We start from the raw sequence: 27,688 nt of genomic DNA on the forward strand, positions 1-27,688 counted from the left end.
AACTACATCCCATTAGAGCCGTTTTGGAAAGAGATCCAAACTACGGCAGTCTCGTGTGGCTGCAATTAACTGTTCGTTTTTGAGCTTTTAAGAGCTTGTAATCACATTCCCACATAATTTGCACGTATCAAACAACAGAGTAAGTCATGGTGAATCTTTTGATACTAAATAACTGTAATGTGAATTTTGTTGCAAGTCAACCTTTTATATTGCTTAATCTGATGACATGTAAGATTTTCCTAGTTGGCTAACCAAAACTTTTTTGTTGGCTTGCCGCCTCCCAACCTCTCTTTTGTCCCCTTTAAATGATATTGCTGCGTTCCTTTACTGCTCCTTGAAGAACCACACCACTTGAGTATAAAGGTAAAGAGAAATATATTTCACAATTATAAATGTATACAGTCAGCAGTGCGCATACAATTGAACTGAATTCTATGAGACTGCCAGGTGCTCTCTATCCTTGGTTCATCATGACTCTTTACATGTATATAGGAAAGCGTATTGCAAAGCTTCGCCCTTTGCCGGGAAGGTCGATTCGGTAATAGATTTGTCCTTGCAGAGCCAGTTTGGTAGCAGTTCGATGGTTATCTGCAGGCTCGGTCATGGTTCAGCCTGCCTCTTTGCTTAGTCCGGCTGTCTCACCAGCCAACAGTCGGCATGCTGCACTTCCGGCCGAGTTGTGGGCCAGCTCAGTCTCTCCTTGGCTCAGTCCAGCAGAGCCTATTTGAGTCCCTGGTAGCTCGGAGGAGGTGAGCCGGCCTCCTGGTCTCATTATTGCCGGTTGGGCTGGCTCTTCTCTGCTCTTTGCCCGGTTATCGCCTGTCATCACAACACTAGCGTTTCTTGTGAAAATATTACTTGTCTCACTAAGATCAATTCATTATCATGTGATAAAGTTTGCTGTTTGTGTTGTAGTTTTACTGTGCTGTCCGCTTCATGCTATTAAGAACTATTAAAAATTTTAGTCCTGTCCCATGGAGGTTTTTACAATGCGCATTCCACGTTCAAAAACACCTGTTGATTACCTTCGCCATTCCACCTCACCTATTCTCATTTCCTGTCTGTTACCATCCATCTACCTTTTGCATGGCTTTCCTTTTTCTTTCCGTGGTGTTACCTTATTTAATATTCAATACTTACACGCTCCTCTTTTTATCAGCCTCTGTCCAACTATTCAAACTCTATGTTATGTGAGAATGTATATATACTTGTTTTTTTACTGACGTTATTTGTAAGCTTTTTTGAATTTAGGATCTCAGCTAAACAGAATTTCTCAGCATGCACAAAAAACCTTCGATACCTCTCAAGAAAGTAGCAGCCAATCTCAGCCACTGCATATAGATGTCACACACCTGCCACCTAGATCGCTTCCCAGCAGTTATGCTACCCAGCCTGCTTTTACAAAACATTGCGATAAGATCAATGCTCTGGCAAATGGCAGCAAGTACCAGTTTACAGGAAGCGCATATACAAATTTGGAAAAGTCTGGCAGCTCGTGGAGGTTCTTTAAGACTTACCAGGCAACACCTTCTGTGCAAGAGCAAAAAAATAAGGATACCACTGGACAAAGAAGTGAAGAGAGGAAGAAGTTAGCGGTCTGCAAGCAGCTGTGAGATGTTACTGTTAATATTAATAGCAGTTACATGTATTAGAGCTAGGCAGGCGAAGTTAGAATTTTGACTATGTATTCTGCGCTGTAAATATGTAATACATAAATGCAAAATGGTTTTAAAAGTATTCATATGTAAATAAGTCTGAGGTCATTTTAAGCCTGTCTATATTCCTGGTTACATACACTGATGAAAGGCATTGGTGACGCGTATCGTAGATATTTGTAGCGGCTACACACCAACACTACCAAACTATGCATTATGTTGGTAAATAGATTGACCAATTATAATTGACCCAATTAGTGTGAAACCCATGACATCTTCACTGGATTTTCCAGTTCATCACCTATCATTATTTATTATCCAATATGGACAGCCAAAGGTGTGTAGCAGTAATGTTTGTGCACCTATTTTTCTTCGTAAGTAAAAAATACTAAGTTTTTGTCATACATCAAATTACAAAATAGGATTTTAACATATTTAATCATCGAGAAAAAATTTAAATTTTACGAAATGTTTTAATTTGTGATAATAGCTATCATAAAGCTGTTACACAAAAGAATATCACTCTCCATGTATAAATAAATGATTGTTCGTATCTAGCAGTGTTGTCATTCAAAAGCTAATCTTGGATGCAACGTCCTATGTTTGAAAGGAATAAATTGAATCGAGATAATTGTACTCAACTATTTCAGACAATCAGTTGTGTTGGATTTAATCTGTACCAGCATAGACCAAAATATTTGTTGACGAAACGTGGCGATGCCAAATGTCTGGCTACTCAATTGATGCATTTCGTCGGTGAGTGTAGCCAGGCCTTATTTTGCATGAATGTTCTCCACTTAATTTTTTAGTAATAAATAGGTAGCTATGCTTGGTACAGTGTAACATTCCTTTAAAATTCAGATTTTTAATGCTAAATATGTAGTTAAGTCGCACTGGTTTCAGTACTAAAAGCGCGCCTACATTCAATGTTTGCTAATTATGTTTTTCAGAGGGAGTGTCGAAGAAGCCTTGAGAGATATCTATGCTCACGTAAGTCTACTGTGACCAAATTTTAGTCGTTGTACATACATCTCACTGTGAGAGCTGACAGATGATTTCAAAGTTGTTAAGAGTAAGTTATCAATTTTTTTGCAAGATTATGTTGAGAAGTTTATGCATGATTGAATTGGAAAAGAGCAAAATATTTGAAAAAGACAACCTCTGAAAATTACTAGGAGCGTGTATGCATCTCACTTGTTTTCTGCAACATGATACTATCTGAGACATCTCACAAAACATTTGCCATAGTTAGAGTTTTGGTGTTTGCTTTATCTCAGAAGTTTTTCCAGTCATTGATGGCATCAGTTTGTATGACATTCAGTGACAGGTACACATCTACTAGTAACACCTACATATTCTCAAAAAGTTGAACTCCGCCTTCACTCTACTATCATCTCTGTTTTAAGCATTAGCATTTAACCAATAGCATGCAGTCTGAGACACCTATTTGTTACAGATAGATAAACTGGATCACATACCAGAGTTAAAAGGCATGGTTGAGAGTTTCTTGAAAAAAGCAGAAAAAGGCGGAGAGACAAAGGACAGTAAGTGCTCCATATTGTACATCAAAGTCTTTATGATATTTCAAATTCTAAGTTCGTTCACTGGAGTCAGCTTGCTCAAACAGACATATTCAGCTTTTTAGTTGCTGTTACCATCTGATATGCTTGATTTTGCCACTTGCATGATTGTTTTCTACTTCGTAGATATTGTAGGTGTAAGCCTAGAACAGGGGTCGGCAACCTGCGGCTCCGGAGCTGCATGCGGCTTTTTCATCCCCTCGCTGCGGCTCCCTCTGACTTTGGATTTTTTTTCCTTTTCTACCATATGCCAAGTAATTCATAAAACTTTAGAAATTTTATAACTAGATTATGTAATATAAATTTGAAAAAATGTAATTTTGGTGATAAATCAAACATTGTCGCTTGTTATGCGTCATTATTTACGTTCTATTACCGTATTATTAGTACCTTATCACATGATTGTCACGTGGCTTCAACTCTAACATAAAAGTGCAGAAAAACGTACTACCGGATTTGTGCAGAGGGCCAGATCGCTACGAGATACCTTCAAATGTTATGTCAACAAACGGTTTAAACAATTAGTAATCTAGTAAGGCTGGCCAGCCACTTAGAAACGCAATATCGTCAACAACACTACTGATAAACAACAACACTACTGATAAACAACAACACTACTGATAAACAACAACACTACTGATAAACAACAACACTACTGATAAACAACAACACTACTGATAAACAACAACACTAATACATGTAGTAGGCCCACACCGTAAAACAATTTATGCGCCAATAAAACGGGCAAAACTATTTTTTGTTCTTTGCAAAAGTGTAATTTTGTTTTCTCCGCAACTAAATCATTATACATGCCACATCATTTCATTTTATGGTGTAAACATGGTATAAAAACATTAAAAGCTAAACCAAAAAGTTACATGTAGTATTTATTTATTAAAAATATCAAAGGGGGTTTGTGGCTCCCACTGCGTTCTTTCCTGCGGAAAACGGGTCTAAATGGCTCTTTGACTAAAAAAGGTTGCCGTCTCCTGGCCTAGAACTTGGTAACAAATCAGTGAGCTGAAGCAGTAGGTAGTTTTGAAAGTCTTTCCATTAATTGAGTTGGAGCCTTGCAAATGGGAATGAGTCCATTGATGGAGCTAAACTTTCATTCGTATATGCACTCCAAATTCTCTATTTAAATTTGCTAGTTTTGGTTAAAACCACTTGGTTTTGTTCAAATATTTGCTACTCATTCAATTATAGGACAGTGTAACTCTTTGGTCAGTCACAACGCTAATCAGAATATAATTTTATACAATATAGCTTGTGATTATTATTATTAGTAATATGGATGAGACACATAGAACTAGGCTTTTTGTAAAACTTATTGCTCAAAAAATCTGCTATGCATGTTACGTCTACCAGTATGATTGTTATTTTGGTATTTGCAGCTAGGTTCACACCCATATTTCAAATTATTAACTGGCATATTTTTGCTTGCATTTTCTCAATAGCAAAGGAAATGTTCATTGTTACTTAAATACAAGTAAATATACTGAATAAAATATCGTTTGTTTGTCTGCCTGTTGACATAACTTTCATAGAATAGCTTATATACATGCATCTGTTGCATGTATAGCTGTTGCAGGTATAGCTGTTGCAGGTATAGCTGTTGCAGGTGTAGCTGTTGCAGGTATAGCTGTTGCAGGTATAGCTGTTGCAGGTATAGCTGTCTTGAGCAGCTTGTGGAATGAATGATCGACTGCAAAATATTTGTCCTATGTCATGTTGTCATTAATTTTTAGCCAACTATGAAACCATTTTTGGGGTTTCCTGCACTTTTTCGGTTAGGAGAATGCAATATAATGAACTTTCCCTTAAAGGTTGACTTGCAACAAAATTCACATCACAGTTATTTGGTATCAAAAGGTTCACCATGTCTTACACTGCTGTTTTGTACTGTAGGTGCAAAAAATGTGAAAATGTGATAACAAGCTTTGAAAAGCTAAAAAAGGGACAGTTCAAAAAATGGTCGTAGGTTGGAATCCCTTTATTTTGATGACATATTCAACTCGACATGGTTATTGTTTTGACACGTAATGTTATTACAAAAATAAAATACCAATAAAAAACTTGATATAAAAATGTCTCGTAGCACTAGTTTATGACATACATTTGGGATTTTACCGAAAAGCCCTTATCAAATATAGGTGCTCCCTACTTTACAGTTTTGTTTCGGCTTGATCTAATCGTCTATTTCAAAATCTGATCATGTGACCCATACTTCTTGCCAAATGAGCGAACAATTTATACAGCATTTTTCGATTATCACAGGGGACCAACAGGCTCCTCATGTTTATCAGAAGATGACATGCACTCCTTCGAGCTAAGGTTAAAAAATTAAATACATTTTTAGGCTATGTTTTGAGATATCAGTGCTCAAAGTGACAGCATTACAATGATGATGAAATAGACTCGTAAAGACAGTATACATGATTTTATTAAATGCGTGAAGTATATTTGTGAAAGTATCTCGACCAATGAGGTTGCATGAAAGTGTAAACAGAAGCACATCGTGTTTAGTTTCGTGCCATTTGAACCGTTTTAGAAAGGGGTTCCAACTTACATTGTGATGGCTGCGATTAACTGCTCGTTTTTTAGCTTTTAATAGCTTGTGACCACATTTCTACATATTTTGCACCTACAACATAGCAGAGTAAGAATGGTGAATTTTTTGATACCAAATAACTGTAATGTGAATTTTGCTGCAAGTCACCCTTTAAAATTTTTTCATGAAATAAATAGACGTGTATATTGGTTGCTCATCTTAAAAGATGTTGTAACAATTGCTGAGTGTGTCAGTCGTGAAGAACTTTTACATCTGCAGTTCCAATGTTTTTTGGCAAATTTTTCATATGCTTGCAATGTCATATGAAATTACATTTTGAGACCAACCATACTGCTCAATCTTCAAGATTTTCACTGTGTTTGTTCAATTCTATATTGGTGAATAGCTCGAAAGTCTAGTCTAATAGAAAACTTTGGAAAGAAAGTAAAGTAAGTTTTTCAACATTCGTATGTTTACATTCTTTTTGTTTTACCTCATTTTTCTCAACCACTTTTAAACAGTAAAGAAAAAAATGGTTCTCCAAAAGTAGAACTCAAACACCATTACACATACTGTTCATCAGTACTTGTTTTCGCAGCAGAACAAAATTGTACAATATTTTAGAATGAACAGCATTCTAAAATTAATTTTGATTACTGGTACATTTGCTAGTAGCCTCATCTGATCTTAAGCTGTGAACATAGCATACAAATAGAGCCAGAAAAGATAATCGTTTATGCTAGCATGTTAACCCTTTCGCGGGCGAATTTTCAAAACTAAATCAGACTCCCATGGGCGAATTAATTTTCCAAAAAATCAATTTTTTTTAAAAGGTTCATACACTTTTCTGTGTGTTATTATGTGCATATATCTATGTTTAAAGGTGCACATGTATACATGTATAGGTCCATAGGCATATATATATATTATAAACAAATAAAAATGTATAACATAAAATATATGCTTTTCATAATAATTGTCTATTTACGAATGATATTTTCGAAAGCATTCTCCTTTACAAAGGCCCACATCACAGTCTTTGCACCATGTACTTATTTGTGTAACAAAGAGCTCCCACAAAAATGTACTTCCTGGATTGACAGGCTCAAAAAACTTTTCAAAATACTCTACTGGTTGAGCATCTACTGGAGTAAATACTGGGCCTGTCACTGCTATAAACTGCTGAATTGTAGGAGATTTATCTCTGTTTATGTTGGTTATATTCTTCCAGGCACTGGCATCACTCCTTCTCACATCCTCATCATTACTGCTACCAGCCTTTTCATCACTGTCACTTCCAGATGTAAAGTCATTACAATCACAATTCAAATTTGATTCACTGTCATCTCTTGCTACTAAATCTAAAAAGTCACTGTCACCTCTGAATCTCTTAGTAATTTCGGTACTAGTACTTGCTTTATTAGAATAATCTCGGGAGGTTCTTTTAGAAGTCGCCATGACGGTAAACTAAAGTCAAACTCTCAAAAAATTTGGTTAATAAAAGCTAAAACCGAAGCAAGAAAAATAAAAGTTGATAAATTATTTAGAACAATTTTCTAATTTTTTTCGAAAGTTTATTTATTCATCACTGCCAAAAACGATCGTTTTTTTTCCAACCTTGAAGTCAATTTTTGAGGCTAACCGAAACTACTATATCGTAGCTTGCTATTGGTAAAAAAAGTAAACAAAAAACGGCATTTAGCTAACCAGAAACGGCAATAATAAAATACGTTACCGAAACGACAAAAACGTCGCACTGCCCATTAGCAGCCGTATCGCAAAGCGACAAAAACGTCGCACTGCCCGTGAAAGGGTTAACAGCATGTTAAGCTCTATTGCATTCATTATTTCAAAGAAATCAAACTTGCATGAAATCAAATCAGATTGATACAAACATAGTAGCTAATTGTGATACACATTGTGATGTGTTGGTTTGCATTATTCTACAGTGTTATGCAAGCTTCAAGATATGTCAGATCATCTAAACCTTCAGTCTAAGATGATTGAATGTCTCCTATCAGAGCAGAGCAAGGCCAAGGTAAAATCAAGTAAATCAAAGGATTGTGTTTGGCTAGATCTTAGGCACGTAGCACCTATAGGGCTACAGAATTGTTCGTCTGTCTGGTGACATTGTTGTCATAGAATAGCGTATATACATGCATCTGTTGCAGGTAGCTGTCTCGAGGTAACAGGTGGAGGCCCCGTATAGCGACTCCATATTTCTCTAGAGTCGTGCTCCTGGGTTTTTCTTAAATGCAGTTTAAAGTTTGAAAATTGTCAGTCAAGTTTTAACTTACATGGAAGTTTTCAAAGAAACTTCTAATGAAAATCTGTCACAAAGGTGTAAGGAATATGGCTCTGAACCAAAAACAAAAATTGTTCGATGAAGAGTTAGCAATGCCAAATTATGAGTTTTGATCTTTTGTATTTTTTTGTACTGGTCATCAAAATTTGAAGTCTGAGCATTGGGGAAAAGAATGCTATTTCCGCTAAAGGGCAACATAATACTAGCAGCCTAAGAAGCACCATGTTTTTATTCAATCTTATTCAAGACTTATTTAGTTAGCTGGAAACAAGATGATCTCAAGTTGTAAATAAATGTAAATTTAACCTGCCATTATTTGCCTTGTATTTTATATTTGTCAACCCAACACAAATATGGCATATTGTTTTAAATTTTAGTGCCTCATTTTTAGAATTGTTTTTACCTCTAAAACTACAGTTTATCTAACTTTGCTGTATTAGCTTGCTTTGCTTTTCGTGTGATCTTTTCATCAGTATCTGATACCCGCAATATTAATGCAAATACATGTACACTTGTGTAGGCCCAGATGGAAAAGAGAGGCAAAAATGAGATGGACACGAAAGCTTGTCAAACCAGTCCAGTGATATCAACCGTCTCTACTGCCTTCGCTTCTTCATCAGGTGCACCTTGTCTCCATATCTTATAGAGTTATTATATAGCAGGATAAGTTTAATAGCTTTGTTGTTATATGCTATATATAAGTTTACCGTACCAGGAACTCAACAGTCGGCATTATATTTTATGTTTCTATCAATGGTCTGATCACAATTACGACATCTAGGGCAAAGTCTGTTTTTATCAATGATCTGATTACAATTACGACATCTAGGGCAAAGTCTGTTTTTACCTAAAATTTTAACCTGGTTTTCTCAGTTTCAGAGATGTCTTGAAACATTTCTTCACCAGCATTTAGTAAAAATCGGAGTTGCGACTCATTAGAACTGCTGTATGTCATTGCAGTGCAGCACACAGTAATTTTCCAATGCATTACAACTTTCTAATGCCCAGTAAACGTTTACTGCAACTACACTCCTACTGCAAAATGCACACTGTGATACACTGCACATTTACTTCCATGACGCATTACCTTGCAATTCATGACTTTTGCAAATGCAAATTTTTCAAAAATTGAAACTGGATGCGTATTGCAACTGCACATTAGTATAAAGTTGGTTTGTGCATCCATTGACACTATTGTGTTTCCAAGCACGAGGACTTCATTGTACAAAATTGCCAATGCCATGCTTAAGCTCATTCTGGGCGTGGTTTCGCCGAATCGCATATCTGCATCGTCGATATTCCAACTTACTTAGCACATTAACAACCAATTTTGAATTGTGAGAGACATTTTTGTTGGTGTCGATGGCAAAAAAACCATCCCGAGGGGACAAAAAAAACATCATGTTCCACATCGTTATGTGAAAAAACTGTAAAACAGAGACGCCATAACCCGGGGTGCGCTGTATAGATTTGTCCCAGTTAGTGTGTTTTTTACGCAATGGTATGTTGAAACACTGCCCATTATGAAATTTCCACAATACCTATGTACAATAATGTGAGCTTATGTAGCAAAATTGAGAAATCAAATTGTTTTCATTATTCTAATGTTACTAAAAACAGAAGATTTAAACTGTTTATATAATAATTTTGATGAAAATCAAATTAAACATTGAGTAAGCATAAAGTTTAATCCCTTTTAAAGATGTCAGTAGTAGTTGTATTAATAGATGGTGGTACATAAACTCCTTAACAGCATACATCTATGGAAAATAGGTTTGCTGAAGTCCTGGCTACACGCACACACACGCACACACACACACACCAATGAAAAGCATCATTTGCATAGCCAAAACATTGGTAACACATTATTTTGAAATTAATATGTTGGTCTGCATCGGTAGACAAAGCAGACAACTGTAATTGGCTGAAATAGCTGATTGTTACGATTTCGATTTTATTCATTTGCAAGCTTGACTTAAATGAAGAGGACAACATGGCTTTACAGAGACAACTATTTATATTGTTATGGTCGTTGTGTCTGTTAATTTTTTCTGTCACAAAGCACAGAGAATAAAAATTATCCTCAAACTGACGCTTTGAAAGGTGTTATGGCATGGTACAGTTGGTTGCACAGTTGGTTAGAGGCTCAGTCTAATAAACTAAATATCATGGGTGCCCCAAATAAGCCTACATTTTAGTCATACAGAATTTTGTAATTTCGTGAAAGTTGGCACATTTAAAAGAGCTGCTACTGTAACATAAAATAAAAGGTTTGGACATTCATACTGCACTTTATCATTTCTGACGATTCAACATTAATTCAAAATTCACCTTTCCACGAGTCTGCGCGTCTTCTTAAATGAATCTCTAATGAAGCTGATTTCAGATCGAAAAAATTACAATGGAATTCGTAATCTGGCCAATGAGGAGCACCTATTTCAACAAATCAAGTGTTACGTAACCTATTGCTCGTTCATCAATTATAAATGTATCCATTAACTATATATATACATATTACCACACCAAGGTTTTGTATCAATTATAAATGCATCCATTAACTATATATATACATATTACCACACCAAGGTTTTGTATCAATTATAAATGTATCCATTAACTATATATATACATATTACCACACCAAGGTTTTGTATCAATTATAAATGTATTAATTAAATATATATATACATATCACCACTCCAAGGTTTCGTATCAATTATAAATGTATCCATTAAATATATATATATACATATTACCACACCAAGGTTTTGTTACATGCGGATGAAGATATTCTCTCGTTACATATTTACAAAAGGTAGGGCATAAATTGGAACCATTCATGAAGCAACTCAAATGATTTTTTTGTTTTGCTGTTAAATATTTGAAACTATTTTTTTCTATATTACGATTTGAAGTTACAATCTTGAAATATTTTTGTACCTGGTTGTTTTTGTCATTAATGCATACCATTTTTTAACAAACTACAGAAACGCAAATAGCTGCACATGTGTTAGTTCTGGCGCATTTATTATTCATGTTACAATTATAATATTCGATGGTACTTCAGTAACATGCGGCGAAAACCAGTAAGGCGTCATTGATTCCCTTGGCTAAGGTTCATTCATATCGGTCATTCATATTTGTCAGCACGGCACATCATTTAGAATGGCGGTAGGTGTAACCACAAAAAATATCTACACTACAAGTTAGCGACATTCCGTAGGTGTGTAGCCAGGCCTTTACAAAATACCCATTCTATAGCCCATACTAAATTTAATATACATATACTATATAAAATACTCAGTGGTATTAGTAGTAGTGTTTGTTTATTTGACTTATGTTATGTTCATTTTGAAACCAGGCTTTACAAGACCCTCTAATATGTAGAATACCATCGTATTGATTTTATGTTTTTGTAGATGGTCAAACAACTCCAGAAATAACCGAAGTGAAAAATAGGTCACTGTAAGTATTGTTCTTCAATTTTTAATAATCATATTAACTGTTTTTTGGTAAAACATCAAAACCTAGTGTGGACATCTTCCTCTGGCTACACACAATGATACAAAGTGTGGATAAATTGAATGGCTAATGATAATTGATCCCTAGAAGGGTGAAGGTCATGACATCTACATTGTATGCTAACAATTTAAAAGTCACACATTCGTTTCTTTTTTTAGTGTTTGTGCCGATACACTGTTGTACATTTACTCAGGAAAAAGGCTGCATATGCAATGAGGATGAATATTATTTTGAAATGGTGTGAACCGAAAATGCTATCAAAACTTTATCCATTGAAGTCCAATACTGTTGGTTTAAAAACTATGTGTTCTAGTTCATCTGTTGATTCATTGCATATACAAATGATTGATTTTATCTATGACTTTAGCTACATTTTCATCAGGGCTGGCTAATTAATCATTGTCATGTTTTTTGTTAAATTCATACCAGTTACAGAATATTTTTCTGTAAGCAAGAGTCACATTTTGTCTAAAGTTTATTTTGTAGCATTAAAACCGCATAACTATTATAAACTTAGAAAATTAAATTTGATGTTTTTTTAATACCTAATGGAATGACCAATTAGTTGGATATGTTAAAGTATTGCATATTAAATCTTTGTGAATGGGTTTCCACCTAAAAATAACTTAAGTAATAGCACATTATAATAGATGAAATCAGTTGTTTCTATACAATTTCATTTGGATTAATTTGAATTAAGTAAGAATTAATTTGTCATTCTGCAATATTATAACCACGGCCGGCTTAGCTCTTCAAATCTCACATATGATCTCTTGCCATCATTTGATTGCAGTGTTCCCGCACATTTCACTGATAAATCTGTTCACCCCAGGCATCGCTCCCGATCGTTACAAATAGGAGCAATTGCGAGCAAAAGTCATGTTAAGCAATCATCTTCGAGGTATCTACTCAGGTCAGCGGAGAAAAAAGCCATTAAAGTCAGCAGGCAAAGGTGGGTGACTGATCATAATGTCGGATTGTACGAATAAGTCGACAACAGATGAAAGAAAATACATAATCACTTGAAGGTTTTCTTTTTCTGTTTGTATAGTTTCTATCTAGTTACCCACTGCCATTGATTAAAGTTTTTTTATCCAACGCAAACTTTATTGCCATGTTTAATCAGGTTTCTGTCCTTTGCTGTCAGTGTCTGTGATGTAATCTTTAGTTGACAAAATCTTACAGTATCAGCAATGCTCTATACTATGGAGTGCCATTTGTAAAATTTTGTGATATCCACAATATAAAAACTTTTTTAGTATATAAGTTCACATGTTTAATATGTGAAAAATCATGTTTAGTATGCTAACTTACATATTTAGTATACCAACTTACATGTTTAGTATGTGAAAATTCGTGTTTAGTATGTCAGTTCACATGTTTTATATGGCAAGATTCATGTTTAGTATGCTAATTTTCATGTTTAGTATGTGAAGATTGGTGTTTAGTATGTCAAAATTCATGTTTGGTATGCTAACTTTAATGTTTTGTATTGCGAAACGCGCATGTTCGCTATTCCGCTGCGATCCTGTTTGATATGCCAATACGCATGTTTGTTATTCAACTTTTATTTTATATGCGATCTCCTTTTTATTACATTTCGAAGAAATGCTCCTAAGTCAATCGCGCCCTGTTTTACACATAGCCCGCGGCCCATCGATAAATAGTTGGCAAACGTGGAGAATTTCGATCAATAACCCTGGGGAGCGAAGACACTATAGCGAAATTTCCTCACTTGCGTACATCCGAAGCTAGCTTTGCCACACTCGTTTAATAGAAAATTCTTTCAAATTCAAAAGTTGCTTGACTTTGAAAAAATGTAAGAGTCAAGATTCTATTAAGACTCAACTTTCTATATATGTGATTTTTTATCACAGCAAATGAGTATTGTAGGTTACTGTTCTGTTTTGTAGTAACAACGACGTAGAGTTCTTCAACGACCTTTTTTTATAATATATTGAGGAAGTTAGTTATTAGATGTTATTAAAAGTTAGATAGTTATTGAGGAATTCTCCAAGTTTGCCAACTATTTATCGATGGTCCACGGGCTACGTATAAAACAGGGCGCGATTGACTTAGGAGCATTTCTTCGAAATGTAATAAAAAGGAGATCGCATATAAAATAAAAGTTGAATAACAAACATGCGTATTGGCATATCAAACAGGATCGCAGCGGAATAGCGAACATGCGCATTTCGCAATACAAAACATTAAAGTTAGCATACCAAACATGAATTTCGACATACTAAACACCAATCTTCACATACTAAACATGAAAATTAGCATACTAAACATGAATCTTGCCATATAAAACATGTGAACTGACATACTAAACACGAATTTTCACATACTAAACATGTAAGTTGGCATACTAAATATGTAAGTTAGCATACTAAACATGAATCTTCACATATTAAACATGTAAACTTATATACTAAAAAAGTTTTTATATTGTGGATATCACAAAATTTTACAAATGGCACTCCATACTATACCTTGTGGTCACCTTGTGCATCCTTCAATTTTCTTGAAGTTTGATTACTGATACCGGTACCTTGAGTAAACAGATATGACACACGGCATGGAAGGAGGGGGCACTGAGTAGTGCTAGGCACGAGTACTTCTTGGTCAACGGGTTTAGACCCGCCCCCTTCTGTTCGGGTTTTTCGAGTATCGGGTAGCTAGTAGTGCTAGGCTCGGGTATTTCTTTGCCTACGGGTTTTTGGGGTATCGGGTTTGTTGATATGGATTTTATGTTTAAATTTTCTAAACAGATATATCTTCAAATTAACCCATTCAGGACTAATTAGTTATTGGTTGACTGCTCCCCCAGCCCAATTAATTTTTCACTAGCCTTACAATTAAAATAGAGCTACACAAAATTGAGTATAACTAGAGTTCTTTTCAAAATAATCTTGATTTGTTTTTTGCAGCTTAACAAAGACATTCTAGGCTACAATGTGATATAATTTTTTGTGCACCTTTACAAATTCTACTGACCACAATTTCTAATAATTCTCTGAACTTTTTTTTTTATCAAAATTGTTTTTCATGTTTCGTAGCAGCTCACAAGCAGTTTTTTGATACTGACATTGTTGGACCTATGTTAGATTGATAGCAAACTTTATCAGCAGCAAATAAAAAAAAAGATTTCTCAATTCTGAGCAATAGAACAGGTGTTACTAGCTTCTAACCAACACTACGTCACTGACAGTTTTATCAATTATATAATCAAACAATTTGTTAATTTATATTGAAATGCATTGCAGAGGTTATTATGAATATATTATGCATAAAAAATGCTCAAGTTACCAGCTAACAGACAATCAATTACCAGAAAAAAAATAGGTGTAAAAATACAGTAAAATGTATTGTAAAAAATACAGTAAAAATGAATATGCATGAAAACGAAACAATATATACATGTATAATAAGGGTGTGTTCATTAAAAAATTATGACACGGTGAGAGTTATTTGATGCCAACTACACATGCATATTTGCTGCCATTATAAGTTAGTTGACGCAGTATTCATCAGATATTGGTGTTGAAGCCCTAGGCTCATCATCAACGGCATCATCACTCACAAGCCCTTGACTGTCTTCACCTTCATGTAGCAAATATGATACAGCCTAAAAAAATTGTGCTTTAGTAGCTTTTCAGGGTAAATACCTGATAACAAATTGAAAATAAGTAGTCTACTGCAGCTAACAATTGGTAATACAAATTGCAAATATTTTTTGATACTGTAAATATAAACACAAAAAGTCATGAAGATGATTACTGTGGTAAGTGTCCCCTATCGACCAATATTAGAGCCTAGTGGTTGGGGCTAGTTTATAGTAGATGTTGAGGTTGAGAACTATATGCTTGACTAATTGTGGGTTGAACAATTGGATATAAATGAAATAAGAAATTTTTATTATCTTGTAGTTCTACAAGGAAATCATAAAACTATTGTTTATTATGGGGTAATAGAGTGATGAGTTCATGCTGTAAAAAGATCTAAATTTTATTGGATTGAAAATGTTATAATCATGTGTATCATGAAAAAAATCCATATCTTACACTGTTAGAATAAAGTTTGTTAGAAATTCACAAGAAAAATTTCGGCTTTTTATCGTTTTTTTTTCGGTAAAATTCTATAAATAGCCACATAAAACTTACCTTCTTCCATCAGAAAATTCTCATTTTCTTCTTGAATATTACTTTTGTTGCTATTTTCTTCCCCTGAGCTGATTACCGCATCTAAATCACTTAAAAATTTTGCCATCGTTCAGATAAACCTTTTCCAAAATGGCGATCATCAAATTTCCAAAATAGTTGATATCTATCACATAATTTGTTAGTTAAAACTTTCTTGTCCAATCACATATTTGGTATCAAAATGATGCCCAGACTCTTAAACTTCGTTTGGTGAATGAATAAAACCGATGTACCTAAACAGCTAAGCAATAGAGCAAATCAAAGTTTAACCCGAGTACTTCGGGAATGGGCCCTGGAGAGCACAACTCTTCCCGAGGTATTCGGGAACAGTCCTGAGTGGGTTAACAAAGCAATTATATTTCTTTTCAATTTATTTATAATTTTTCAGTTTTTATCGACTGACATTCGTACTCGCAGCGTTAACAGGCGGATGTTAAACAGTCAAGATAGTCTGGGGCCACAGGGAATTTTCGTGTCAACAGGTGGCAGAAGATAGGGTCTATGGTTGCTTAATAATTAAGCATGTTCTATGGACATCTCTGATTTTTTGTAGATGGTGCTCCAAATCTCATAAAAAAAACTTTACATTATCGGCTTTTTCCGTTAGTAAGGCTTGTTGGCTTAGTAAAACTTGGTTATAATGAATTATGTAATCCCTAATAGCTAGCTGTGGTAATCAATTTAAACAGAGTTATTAAATTTTCACTGCTACTACCAACGTTGATGGCAGTTTTTAACGATAGAGGAAACAGACTAAGGACTTATGTGTTATCGGTGATAGCGAACACGCGCCGTATTAAAAAAGGCATAGATTTGTTTACGAAGCCGATTTGACTACTGCTTGACTCACTGCATGACTACAATATCTCCGGTAGGTATGGTAAATAAGGTACGTATGAGATGCTTTATTCTATCTATTAAATTAAAGACTCGTTATACCCCATTGTCATGCCTCCTTAGCAAAAATGGCACAGAAATGCCCTGTGGCCCCAGACTAAGAGCGCAGGGTGCAATAGACCGAGTTTTTGTTCACACTACCCGACGAATCCGTGTACCAAAACCCGAACTCGAAAGTCAAAACCCGACCCGAAGGACCGGAATATCCGAAATCTCTATTACCCGATACTCGAGAGAAGATAAACCCGCGAGTTCAACGAGTATTACTACCCGCGCCCAGCACTAGCACTGAGTCATATATATACACACTTACTCATATACACACTTACGTCTCTTTTGCAGGCACTGCACAGGCACACGTCGGTCACCACGACTCCACAAGCCAGAACTTTACTCTAGGAGGCAACTTTTAGCAGACTTTAGTTCTGAAACAGGTATTTATAGTTACAGAGGCCCAAATTCTTTATTACTTGTCATCAGGCCCGTATTCCCTGTGGCGGTTGGTCGGCTGAGCCGCTCCAACTTTTTGGGAAATTTTCACGGCTAGGTACAGTCAAACTCGGATAACTCGCCCTCGGATAAAATGTAACATTTCATCTCAAACACAAGGTTAACTCGAACGAATTTGTTTGGCAGCTCCAACGCAATGATAAATTGATTCAGATAACTCGACCTCAACATCATTTATTCGAAAAGTTATTTGCCCAGCGGCCATGGACACGGTTTTTATCGCTGTAGAATATCACTTCATTCCAAGCCATAGAGACAAACATCAACTTTTAGTAGTTCTTAGGCGTCATTATTATTATCATCATCAGCGGTAAAATATTCTTGTTAACGACTTTTATAAAGGTTTGCAAAAGATCAAGTTTTACCAAACACCCGCGTGGCCATGTCTCATCGAAAGCGTAAAAACCTCCGAATGAACTTGAAATGAAATCCGCAAAATTGATCTTTGTTAAAACGCTCAAAAGAAAAAGATGTCTTTTTTCTGAGTGTTTTAACAGCGGTCAAGTTTGGCCTAGTTTAATTTAAAAACGTCTCGTCAGTCACATCATCTAAAAAAAACAAATCTCAAAAATAGAAAAATGTTGATACTTTCCGATAAAATTTTTTTTAATTTTACATGAGAGGCCCGGCTGAGGCGCTACATGAGAGAAATCTGTTGGGGGCTTACACCGCTCCCCTCCACACCCCATAACTAGGTGTTCATAACTAGTCGCCTAACATTAGCCGCCCCCACTTGTAACCAGTGAATACAGGCCTGCTTGTCATCGTAAAATTTATTATTGGTTTGTTTTACAACCTAAACTAATAAAAACCTAAAATAAAGGTCTAAAATAATTTAGATTTTAAATAGTTTTACATCGTGTGTTTTAATGCAGTGTACATATATATATACTCACCAGTAACATTGATCTTTGTTGTTGTAAAACGAGTCAAACAACTTACAATAAATTCTTATCACTATGATTTCACCCGCATGCCATGGTTTCAATATGAAAAGTAAATTTTGGAATAGATTAACTTCATATATTGGGTTTGACTGTTATTCAAAAGCTCAGATATATAATTGTCATTTAATGTTAAAATATTTTGTATGGGTCCTGATGACAAGTTCACATTAAAAATAATTGTCAGGTGTAACATGAATGTAATACTTATAGCGTAACATTCACCAGCTAATAAATCACAAATCACACCAAGTGTTGCCAACATACATTTAAATGCCTTGCTTTGTACCGTTTTTTTTTCTTCAACTTTTACGCTTCAGTAATAACTACTAGCCTAAGATAAATACCAGTTGCAATGGTATGGGTTATGTACAGAAAAGAGTCTCAATGAAAGTATATTGAATGCAATGAAAACTGTTGTTAAAAATCTAGGTTAAAATCATAAAGTATTTATATTGAATATGGAACAAGTTGTTGTGTATTAAAATAATAGGTAGGTGATATCTTGAAAAACAACATTGTCATACAAGATTGTAAAAGGGTTTGGAGGTTATCATTGTGCAGAGGATACTGCGGTAACCTACATACATGTATACAAAGTGACTATAATTAAATGTGGTTAATCTCAACATCTATATGTATATATTACTCAAAGTATGTGTGTATGTGTGTCCCTCCAGCTATAGCTATTATTAGAATAACTGTAGCTAGACAACGCTGACGCAACACATGGCGAACCGTCATTAGAAGCCTATCGCTTATTAACTAGCTTACTGGAATTTTCCATTGGAAATTTGCCAGAATAATAGCAAGTGGCAGGCAACGCTCACTACTTTTCATTGTTTATAAGTTGATTTTTAGCGCCTGGGCAACGCAGGAAGGCACAGCTAGTCAGTGCATATGTGTAGCTATATTACACATTTAGCTGGTACATGATTACATACATACATTAAGGCATTTTCACTAATAATTTAATAGCAGGCTGAGCAATTATAAACATATCAACATGAAAAATTAACGATGCTTTCAGATTCGCTATGCGTAAAAGATATTTGGACATGGTAGAAATGTGGCATTCAAAACACAATCGTGTTTGTATTGTATGTTGTAAAATAAATGATGGTGATATTGCCTTGATTGAGTACTCGGTTGTACATGATGATCAAATGGGGCAGTCTTTGTTGGCATTGGGTATAATGTATGACAACTCAATATTGGTGAGAGAACACTGAGGTTGCTGTACATATCTGCGCTATGAGAAGGTGAGGCTCGGTAATTTTTTTCTGTAGTTGATTCCTCCGGTAGCAGTAAATCAGAAATCTTCAGTGACCATTCATCAACCAGCAACAGTCTTCTCCAGGTTCCCGAAAAACGTTATAAAACTGCCAGGTAAATTCTATCTTATCCACGAATGTGACTCCTTAATCAGAGATGAAGGTAAAACTTATATCTTTAGAGCTTCATAAATTGCCAATGAGCTAAATCTTATAAAATGTCTGATGTACGTCTCTGTTCAAGATATAAAATCGTAGTGACAAGCAACTTGAAAGATTTTGTTGCACATTCAAAAGCTGATGGCATTAGAAAATAAAATACTGAGCTAATTCTCTGATGCAAGCGATGAACATTATGTCAAGGAAACTGCCGCTTTCCTTTACTCTCCACAAAAACTAAAGACATTGAGTGCAAAGGCAATAGAATAGATATATAGTTTGCACAAATGTATATAAATAAAATATATATAGATACATATATTTAACGTGTGTGCATTGCAAAAAAACAGCATGCAAGAAACTGCCAGTGGTCTCTGACTTTCTTGAATCATCTGACCTCCTTACATCTGCTTCTTCTCTTGCTTGGCTCTGTCTTCTTCACGTCTTCTTTAAGTTTTCTCATGATATGCAATTTGAAAGTTAAAATGGCAAATGTTGTTATTTATGTTAAATACAAATCAATTTTCTGACCACAGATTTTTTCATTACCCAGGCAACACCAGGTAGCACAGCTAGTTGTATAATAATGATAAAAACCTTAGGTTAAAGGTTGACTTGTAATAAAATTCAAATTACAGTTATTCGATATGAAAAGATTCACCATGACTTACTCTGTTGTGTTGTAGGTGCAAAATATGTGGGAATGTGATTACAAGCTCTTAAAAGCTCAAAAACGAACAGTTAATCGCAGCCACACGAGACCTCTGTAGTTTGGATTCGCTTTCCAAAACGGCTCAAATAGGACGTACATGTACTTGTTACAGGATGGTTTCGGTTTACACTTTCATGCAATCTCATTCGTCAAAATATTTTCACAAATATACTTCACGCATGCAATAAAACAATGTCTATTGTTCTTACACGTCTGTTTTATCGTCATTGTAATGCTGTCACTTTGAGCACTGATATCTTATAACTTACTGTAAAAAGTCGTTAAACTTTTCAACCTTAGCTCGAATGAGTACATATCATTGTCTGATAATCATGACGAGCCTGTTGGTTATCTGTGATAATCGAAAAGTGCTGCAAAAATTATTTTCGAAGTGTTGGGTCACATGATCAGATTACGACTTGACGATTAGTCCAAGCCGAAACAAAACTGTAAAGTAGCGAGCATCTATATTTGATACGGGGTCTTCGGTAAAACTCGAAGTGTTTGTCATAAACTAGTGCTACGATAAGTTTTATATTGAGCTTTTTATTGGCCTTCCAATTCACGTGAGAACATCACGTGACAAGACGATAACCAAACTGTAATGAATACGTCAAATAAATAAAGAGATTCCAATCTATGGCGGCTTTTCGTTTTTGAGTTTTTAAGAGCTTGTAATCACATTTCCACGTATTTGGCACCTACAACACAACAGAGTAAAACATGGTGAATCTTTTGATACCAAATAACTGTAATGTGAATTTTATTGCAAGTCAACCTTTAAACCAAAAAGGTTGGCGATTCTTAGGCGACCGACAACAGTTTTCTTCATCATGTTCAGAGATTTCAGTTGTCATAAGCAATATCTAGTTTGCATTCAAGACTGCATGTTGTAATTGCTGCAATGACCTTTTAGACAATTTGTTACACTAAGTGTTGTTTTAACAGAATTTCTATTTAAAACCAATTAAGCAGAAAATAGATTAAAAACCTCTATTTTTCCCATGTAAATAGATTCAGAAAAATGTTTCACTGAGTTTTTAAGTTCAAAGAGATAGAAAACAAAAATAGCTAATTATTAGCTTTTGATATTTCTTCAGCTCTGACCGAACTATCAACTGAAGTTTATGAAGTACAGTATAGTAACCTGATTATAAATTTGTCTTCAAAGTTCTTCTAATAAAGCACTGGTTGTGCTATTTCAATAAGTTCTTGAATTTGCGCCATCATATAGCAAAGAGGCAGTCCAAATTTTTGTCTAGTATCTATTGATTGTTATTTATTTTGTGCTACTCATATATATAGTAAACCTTAGATATGCGAATAATCAAAATAAGTGAGGCCTATAAATAGCATGACGCAACGTCATGGGGATGTATAGAGTGAATCAGCTGATCTATGAATTCCTATTGACTTAACACTAAAACCTGCACAATTATTCTATAGTTTGTGCATCTGAGACTGCATATTTTATTGAAAATATACAAAACTTACATAATGACTTTGGACGAGAAAGGCAAGAATCTTACACATATGGTAATAGATTATACCAATGATTGAAGCTTCTATATCATTGATGATACAAAGAGTCCCCAAATAGAAATTAAACTAATAACAAACTAATGAGTCAAACAAGATTTAGAAGTAGTTAAAGCACATAAATTACATAATTTTTTTATAATACATTTCAACATCAGAGTCTTGGCTTTCGAATGAGCCTATATTCAATACACAAAGAATAATAGAATTATAAAAAACGGGGTGTCAAAAGTACGGCCTGCAAAAAAAGCACTTGGTTCAAGTACTCAAAATGTGGTGTCATAATTCTCATTTAGCGTTAGGTCGTCGATCCCTTTCGCTGCCATTGAGGCTGCATTTCTCTGTGACAATCGGTGCTGTTAAACCCGGAGAGCGCTAATAATAAACTAAGATTCTAGATAATCAACAATGCCCGCGATCGTGCTAACCAAATACAAACACATGTTCTGGGTTAATTAATTATTCTTCAATAAATGTACTGTCGTTGATAAAGGTAATGAAATCACATTAAAAAATTAAATTATGACCTGCGGTTGCGTGGCCCTAGGACTAAATGTCAATTGCACTTTCGCGAGATCACGCAATGTTTGAAATTAATTAGTCTCAGTCGTCACTCTTAACGTCGCATTAAAAATAAAGAGCTAGTGCATAATATCATCGAAAAAATATAGTATGGTTCTTGGAGTATGAGGTACTTATCATAGAAATAATATGTACATGGAGAACTAATGACACTGATTCCTTTGTGATCTTCATTCACTCTTTGGAGTTGTCCTACCTTCGCCTGCCACTAGCGTCATTATCGTCTCTTTTGTAGTTGATAAATAAGCGGTAAGAGCACACAACTACGAATATGAGAATTGTGACGTCACAATTTTGGAGACTATGCCAGTAAACTTTTTCGCGGTAGAGCTCTGGGGAACTCCTATAAACACCAACCAATATCTGTCTCACCATGCCAAACAATAGCTCATTCGAAAGCCAAGACTCTGATGGATTGAAATATACAATAAAAAAATTATGTAATTTATGTGCTTTGTAATTTATGACCAATGTATTAAATACCCATTAGACATGACTGAAAATAACTAGACGAGATAGTTTTTGTCTATGAAATACACTATGCCGCTTTGAAGCGGCATAGTGTATTTGATTTTAATATAGCAATTTGTCATAGTTTTGAGTAGATTGGTGGCATGCACTGTGCATGTGAAACCTTGATTGAGGTTATGTAATAAAACATATGTTATTGTCTGCAATATTACCCTACTCGTTTAAAAACTCTCTGTGGTATACAATAGCTCTCCATGCGTGAACCTAGCACTTTTCTGCAGCAACACATAGTCGACCTATCAATGGGGTTGCTGTCACCAATCCTCCTCTGTTTTTAACTGGGATTAGGGTTATGTCATCACTACTTCTACTTCCCACTACTTCTACATCGGTCAACTTGATACAGTAATCACATTTGAGTTAGAAAAAATTCCTTATCCGAACTCCTCATCTTCACCTTTCTCAGTTTTTCTCTCTTCCTTCTAGCCAGAAAAGGTAGCAGGAGTTGGGCAGTTTTTTCAGCCCTGCTTACATCCAGATCAATACAGTTAGCATTGGGTCTTGGTGTGGTATTTGCTTTTATGAGCAGCGCTCGAAGTGCAGATCTAAAGAACAGCACATCCAGGTTAATGTTATTATGTTATTGCCACCCTTAGATCGTATCATTGAAAACAGAGTCTCAATGTGATCCTGGTTGATCTTAAAGGTTAGGAAGTAGTTGATGTAAGGGTAGTTGCTGAAAAGATATTGAGCACTGCCATGTACAGATTTGGCTGCCGACTCAAAACCAATGATGAAGGTTTTCCTATTATTTTCCACTAGCGGCTTTCCCCTTGGTGTCTTTAATTGGCATAGATAGCTTATGATATTGTTGAGAACTTCTTGTTTTGAGCTCAAGTTCTGTCTTGTTATGGGCAATTCAGGATATACCTGGGGTGTTGTAGTTTCCTCTGATGACATTTCACCAAAAATTGGGTCTTATTGTTACGTTATGTCTTGAAAACTAGTATGACAAGCATGCTTTCACAACTAACCTCATTGCTCAATCGAAGGCTCTGTGGCTGTGATGAGCATCACTGCGACATAACATAGTGAAAATCACAGCCAATTATATGCCTCACTTTTGCTCCATTGTAATGATAGCTATTCGCCAATCTAGGATTTACTATATCTATGGTGCTACTCATACAGGAGAGTCAGGTTCTCCCCCAGCTCCAGTTCCAAAAAAACATCAGGTGGAGGACGACGATCTCACCGAAGCGAGCATTCAAAAGAGAGACATAGACAAAAGAAAGAGAAAAAATTAGTACCTAAGAGATTCCAGGAAGATGAATATAGGAAGCAGAAGAGGCTTGCAGAGAAAATGCATGCGAAATCTAGAAGTTGTGATCCATTTGTTGGGAAGCTGCATAAGTCCCGACAAATGAAGGACAATAGTAAAAATGACAATTTGAGAAAACGCAGCAAACAGGACATCAAAATGTTCAGCGATGAAGAAGCACGAGAAGCGAGATATATTTCAAGTTTTCCCAACCCTGTTCGACACAAAAATAAAAAGCTTAATAAGAAGAATGAAGAGAACGAATTTTGTTACCAAGATTTTGCTTGTTTTAACAAAACACACAAAACAAGCAAGCCAAAACGGGAAGAGAAAGTTCAATCTGAGCAGCCTATCCAAGCAGTCACAAGTATATTAAAGGTATGTTTTTAAATTTAAGTAGGGGACATTTTCAATTATATTAATATTAATTAACCAATACAATTTGAAAAACGTTATCCTCTTTAAAATTTAATGAATCAACATCAAATTAATTAATTTAAAAACAATTAAATAGATATAAATAAAAAAAATTACAATATGCTCAGGACAAATACAATCATGGAAGATTAATACTGTAATAAGATATTACAAATATAAGTCTCCTAACTACAAAACATCACATGAGTTAATTTGGCAAGAGTCAAGACAATTGCTACAATTTGGATTAAAAAAACTCTAAACACATTTGCTGACCAATCAATGCTCTCACGAAAACTTGCTTAGGAAGCTGCTCCGTGGGCAAGCGCAAACACTGAATTGAATTGCGATGTAAAATTTGGTTCATACGCAGTTGTCTTCTCCTTTTGAATTGATGAACCGGGAGAGAATAACTATCGAAAAACTGAATGCACTCGAATCGTTATCCAGCACTACGGGCATATCGTGCAGCATTTAGGCAATGCATCAGTCGAAACTAATGTAGAAGGGATGTCGCATAGTTAACAGCAACATTGAATTGAGTTTCAAGTTGTTGCTTATATGCTCGAGGTGTTCCTATTGCGTCGCATAAAGGAAGTTTTATTAAAGGTTGACTTGCTACAAAATTCACATTACAGTTATTTAGTATCAAAATATTCACCATGTCTTACTCTGTTGTGTTGTAGGTGCCAAATATGTGGAAATGTGATTACAAGCTCTTAAAAGCTCAAAAACGAAAAGCCGCCTTAGATTGGAATCTCTTTATTTATCTGACATGGCCATGAAATTTATTTATTGTCTTGTCATGTGATGTTCTCACATGAATAGAAAGGCCAATAAAAAGCTCGAAATAAAACTTATCGCAACACTGGTTTATGACAAACACTTCGGGTTTTGCCGAAGACCCCGTATCAAATATAGATGCTCGCTACTTTACAGTTTTGTTTCGGTTTGGTCTAATCGGCAAGTCGTAATCTGATCATGTGACTCAATACTTCGCAAATAATTTTTGCAGCACTTTTCGATTATCACAGGTGGCCAACAGGCTCGTCATGATTATCAGACAATGATATATACTCATTCGAGGTAAGGCTAATAAAAAATTAAACAAATTTGTACGGTAAGTTATCAGATATCACTGCTAAAAGTGAGTAGTGACAGCATTACAATGACGATAAAACAGACGCGTAAGAACAATAGACATGGTTTTATTAAATGCGTGAAGTATATTTGTGAAAATATTTCGAGGAATGAGGTTGCACGAAAGTGTAAACAGAAACCACTCTCACACTCAGAAAACATCTCTCACATCTACGTCAAATTTGAGCCATTTTTGAAAGAGAATCCAAACTACGGCGGTCTTGTGTGGCTGCGATTAACTGTTCGTTTTTGAGCTTTTAAGAGCTTGTAATCACATTTCCACATATTTTGCACCTACAACACAACAGAGTAAGACATGGTGAATCTTATAATACCAAATAACTGTAATGTGGATTTTTTTGCAAGTCAACCTTAAAATATTATTTAAGATGTGTTTGTGAAGTGAATGGTTTATACACAGTTTGTTGACTCTAATTTACTTCATTGGGTCTTTGGTCATTAAAATATGTTTGTAACTTGCAGAGCGATTAGGTTACGCATACATTTTTGTAGCTATTTTTAATTCTATTAACTAGGCTGCTGTTGTTGATGCTCCTTATAGTGCTTTATTACATACTCAATTCAGGTATTTTATAAATGCATGTATCATCTCCATGTATATGAGAATTATAGTTGACCAATATATGTGCATATAGCGGTAACGACAATTTTAGCCCTTTTTAACTTACTATTCTGTATGTTTGACTTTGTAGAAATCTGTAGAAGCTGAAATATCCTTTGGGTGCCTGTTTGACGAAGATTAGGATGTCCAAGTATAGTTTTCCGCAATTATTTTTATATACATGTATCTATATTGTTCAAGTGTGTTTGTTGATTTCAGTAATAAATGACACGAAAGTCTAAAATCGGCGCTAGATGATCACCACAGGCATGTTCTTTCACTCATCTCAGGTTGATTGTTGAATTCCTAGTCAAACCTAGGACAGTTTATTGCTAAAGATTGGAAGCACATGAACTTTGCTCTGTTGGTAACTGATCTAAGCTGAAAGGTTTTCTTAATCGATGATGTCAGGATGCTATGATTGGCTTCTTAGCTGAGCCAACACTGTCTTGACCAGGTTTTTCATTTGTCGCATAAATATTATTGATACAAGTGTAATTTTCTAGACCCTGCTGACTAGTGTCATGTGTTTGCATCGGGCATTTGCACAATAAAAATAATGAACAGATAATGTTTTAAAAGTTAAAATATTATCCATCAATTATCCTAAAAACGATCACTGTTCACATGTGATCTCAGACGACTGTCAATTACCTATTTACGATAACACTTTGGCAGACAACTCTCAGCAGCTGCCCAAATGACTATTTTTCTTTCCATACACATTCCAATTATATTACCTTCTCCCATTGTTTTCAGTTGGTTGTGTTTGAGTTCTCGCAGGAGCTCACCTGTTAAGAGTACGGACACATGTGAAATGCTTAGATGCATATGAGAAGCCAAAGTTTAAACAAGAACAAAACCTGTGGAAATTCTAGACGCTCATTAGGTCATAGTAATATCATGGCACTTTTCTAATATTGTTTTGTTCTTACAATCAACACTAGTAAAGATACAATAGCTGTTTGTATTGCAGACAGTTTCCTCAATGCGAAGGCCAAGTTTGTGAACCAAGATTTCTACAATACATTTGGTTTGAGTGGTCATTGAACCAATCGCTGATCTCGCTAACGGTTTTTAAGGAAATAACAGTTCACTTAGTTTTAGGCTTTTAGCTGTAAGGGTGGTATGCATACAGTAATTCTCTCGCTAAGTAAAGCTAAGAATGATCTGCAACTATCATTGCATCAGTGCCAAATGGCAACTCGCCTGTTTGGGAGTTCAGCAGGAAAAGTGAAGAGGTACCGTAAAACCTCTAATTGAACACCACCTATATTTGAAT

The 27,688-nt window shown here is 35.2% G+C and overlaps 2 protein-coding genes across 2 annotated transcripts in view; both read left to right on the forward strand.

Moving 5' to 3' along the window:
- Positions 1-7,478, forward strand: part of LOC137401410 (uncharacterized) — a 388,865-nt gene extending 381,387 nt beyond the window's left edge. The window contains exon 8 of the mRNA XM_068087740.1: positions 7,468-7,478. The gene's annotated coding sequence lies outside the window, so the exon portion shown is untranslated. The remainder of the gene's footprint in view (positions 1-7,467) is intronic.
- On the forward strand, positions 990-26,634 carry LOC137402498 (peptidyl-prolyl cis-trans isomerase G-like). The gene is made up of 12 exons (XM_068088998.1): positions 990-1,002; positions 1,252-1,609; positions 2,606-2,645; positions 3,112-3,199; positions 7,736-7,824; positions 8,612-8,711; positions 11,511-11,556; positions 12,407-12,565; positions 17,058-17,149; positions 19,459-19,558; positions 24,098-24,605; positions 26,498-26,634. The coding sequence occupies exons 1-12, from the start codon at positions 990-992 to the stop codon at positions 26,546-26,548; spliced, it is 1,644 nt and encodes a 547-aa protein (XP_067945099.1). The 3' UTR covers positions 26,549-26,634.
- Positions 26,635-27,688: the final 1,054 nt, after the last annotated feature.

The sequence above is a fragment of the Watersipora subatra genome, chromosome 8, assembly GCF_963576615.1.
Source record: "Watersipora subatra chromosome 8, tzWatSuba1.1, whole genome shotgun sequence".
Lineage (NCBI taxonomy): Eukaryota > Metazoa > Bryozoa > Gymnolaemata > Cheilostomatida > Watersiporidae > Watersipora > Watersipora subatra.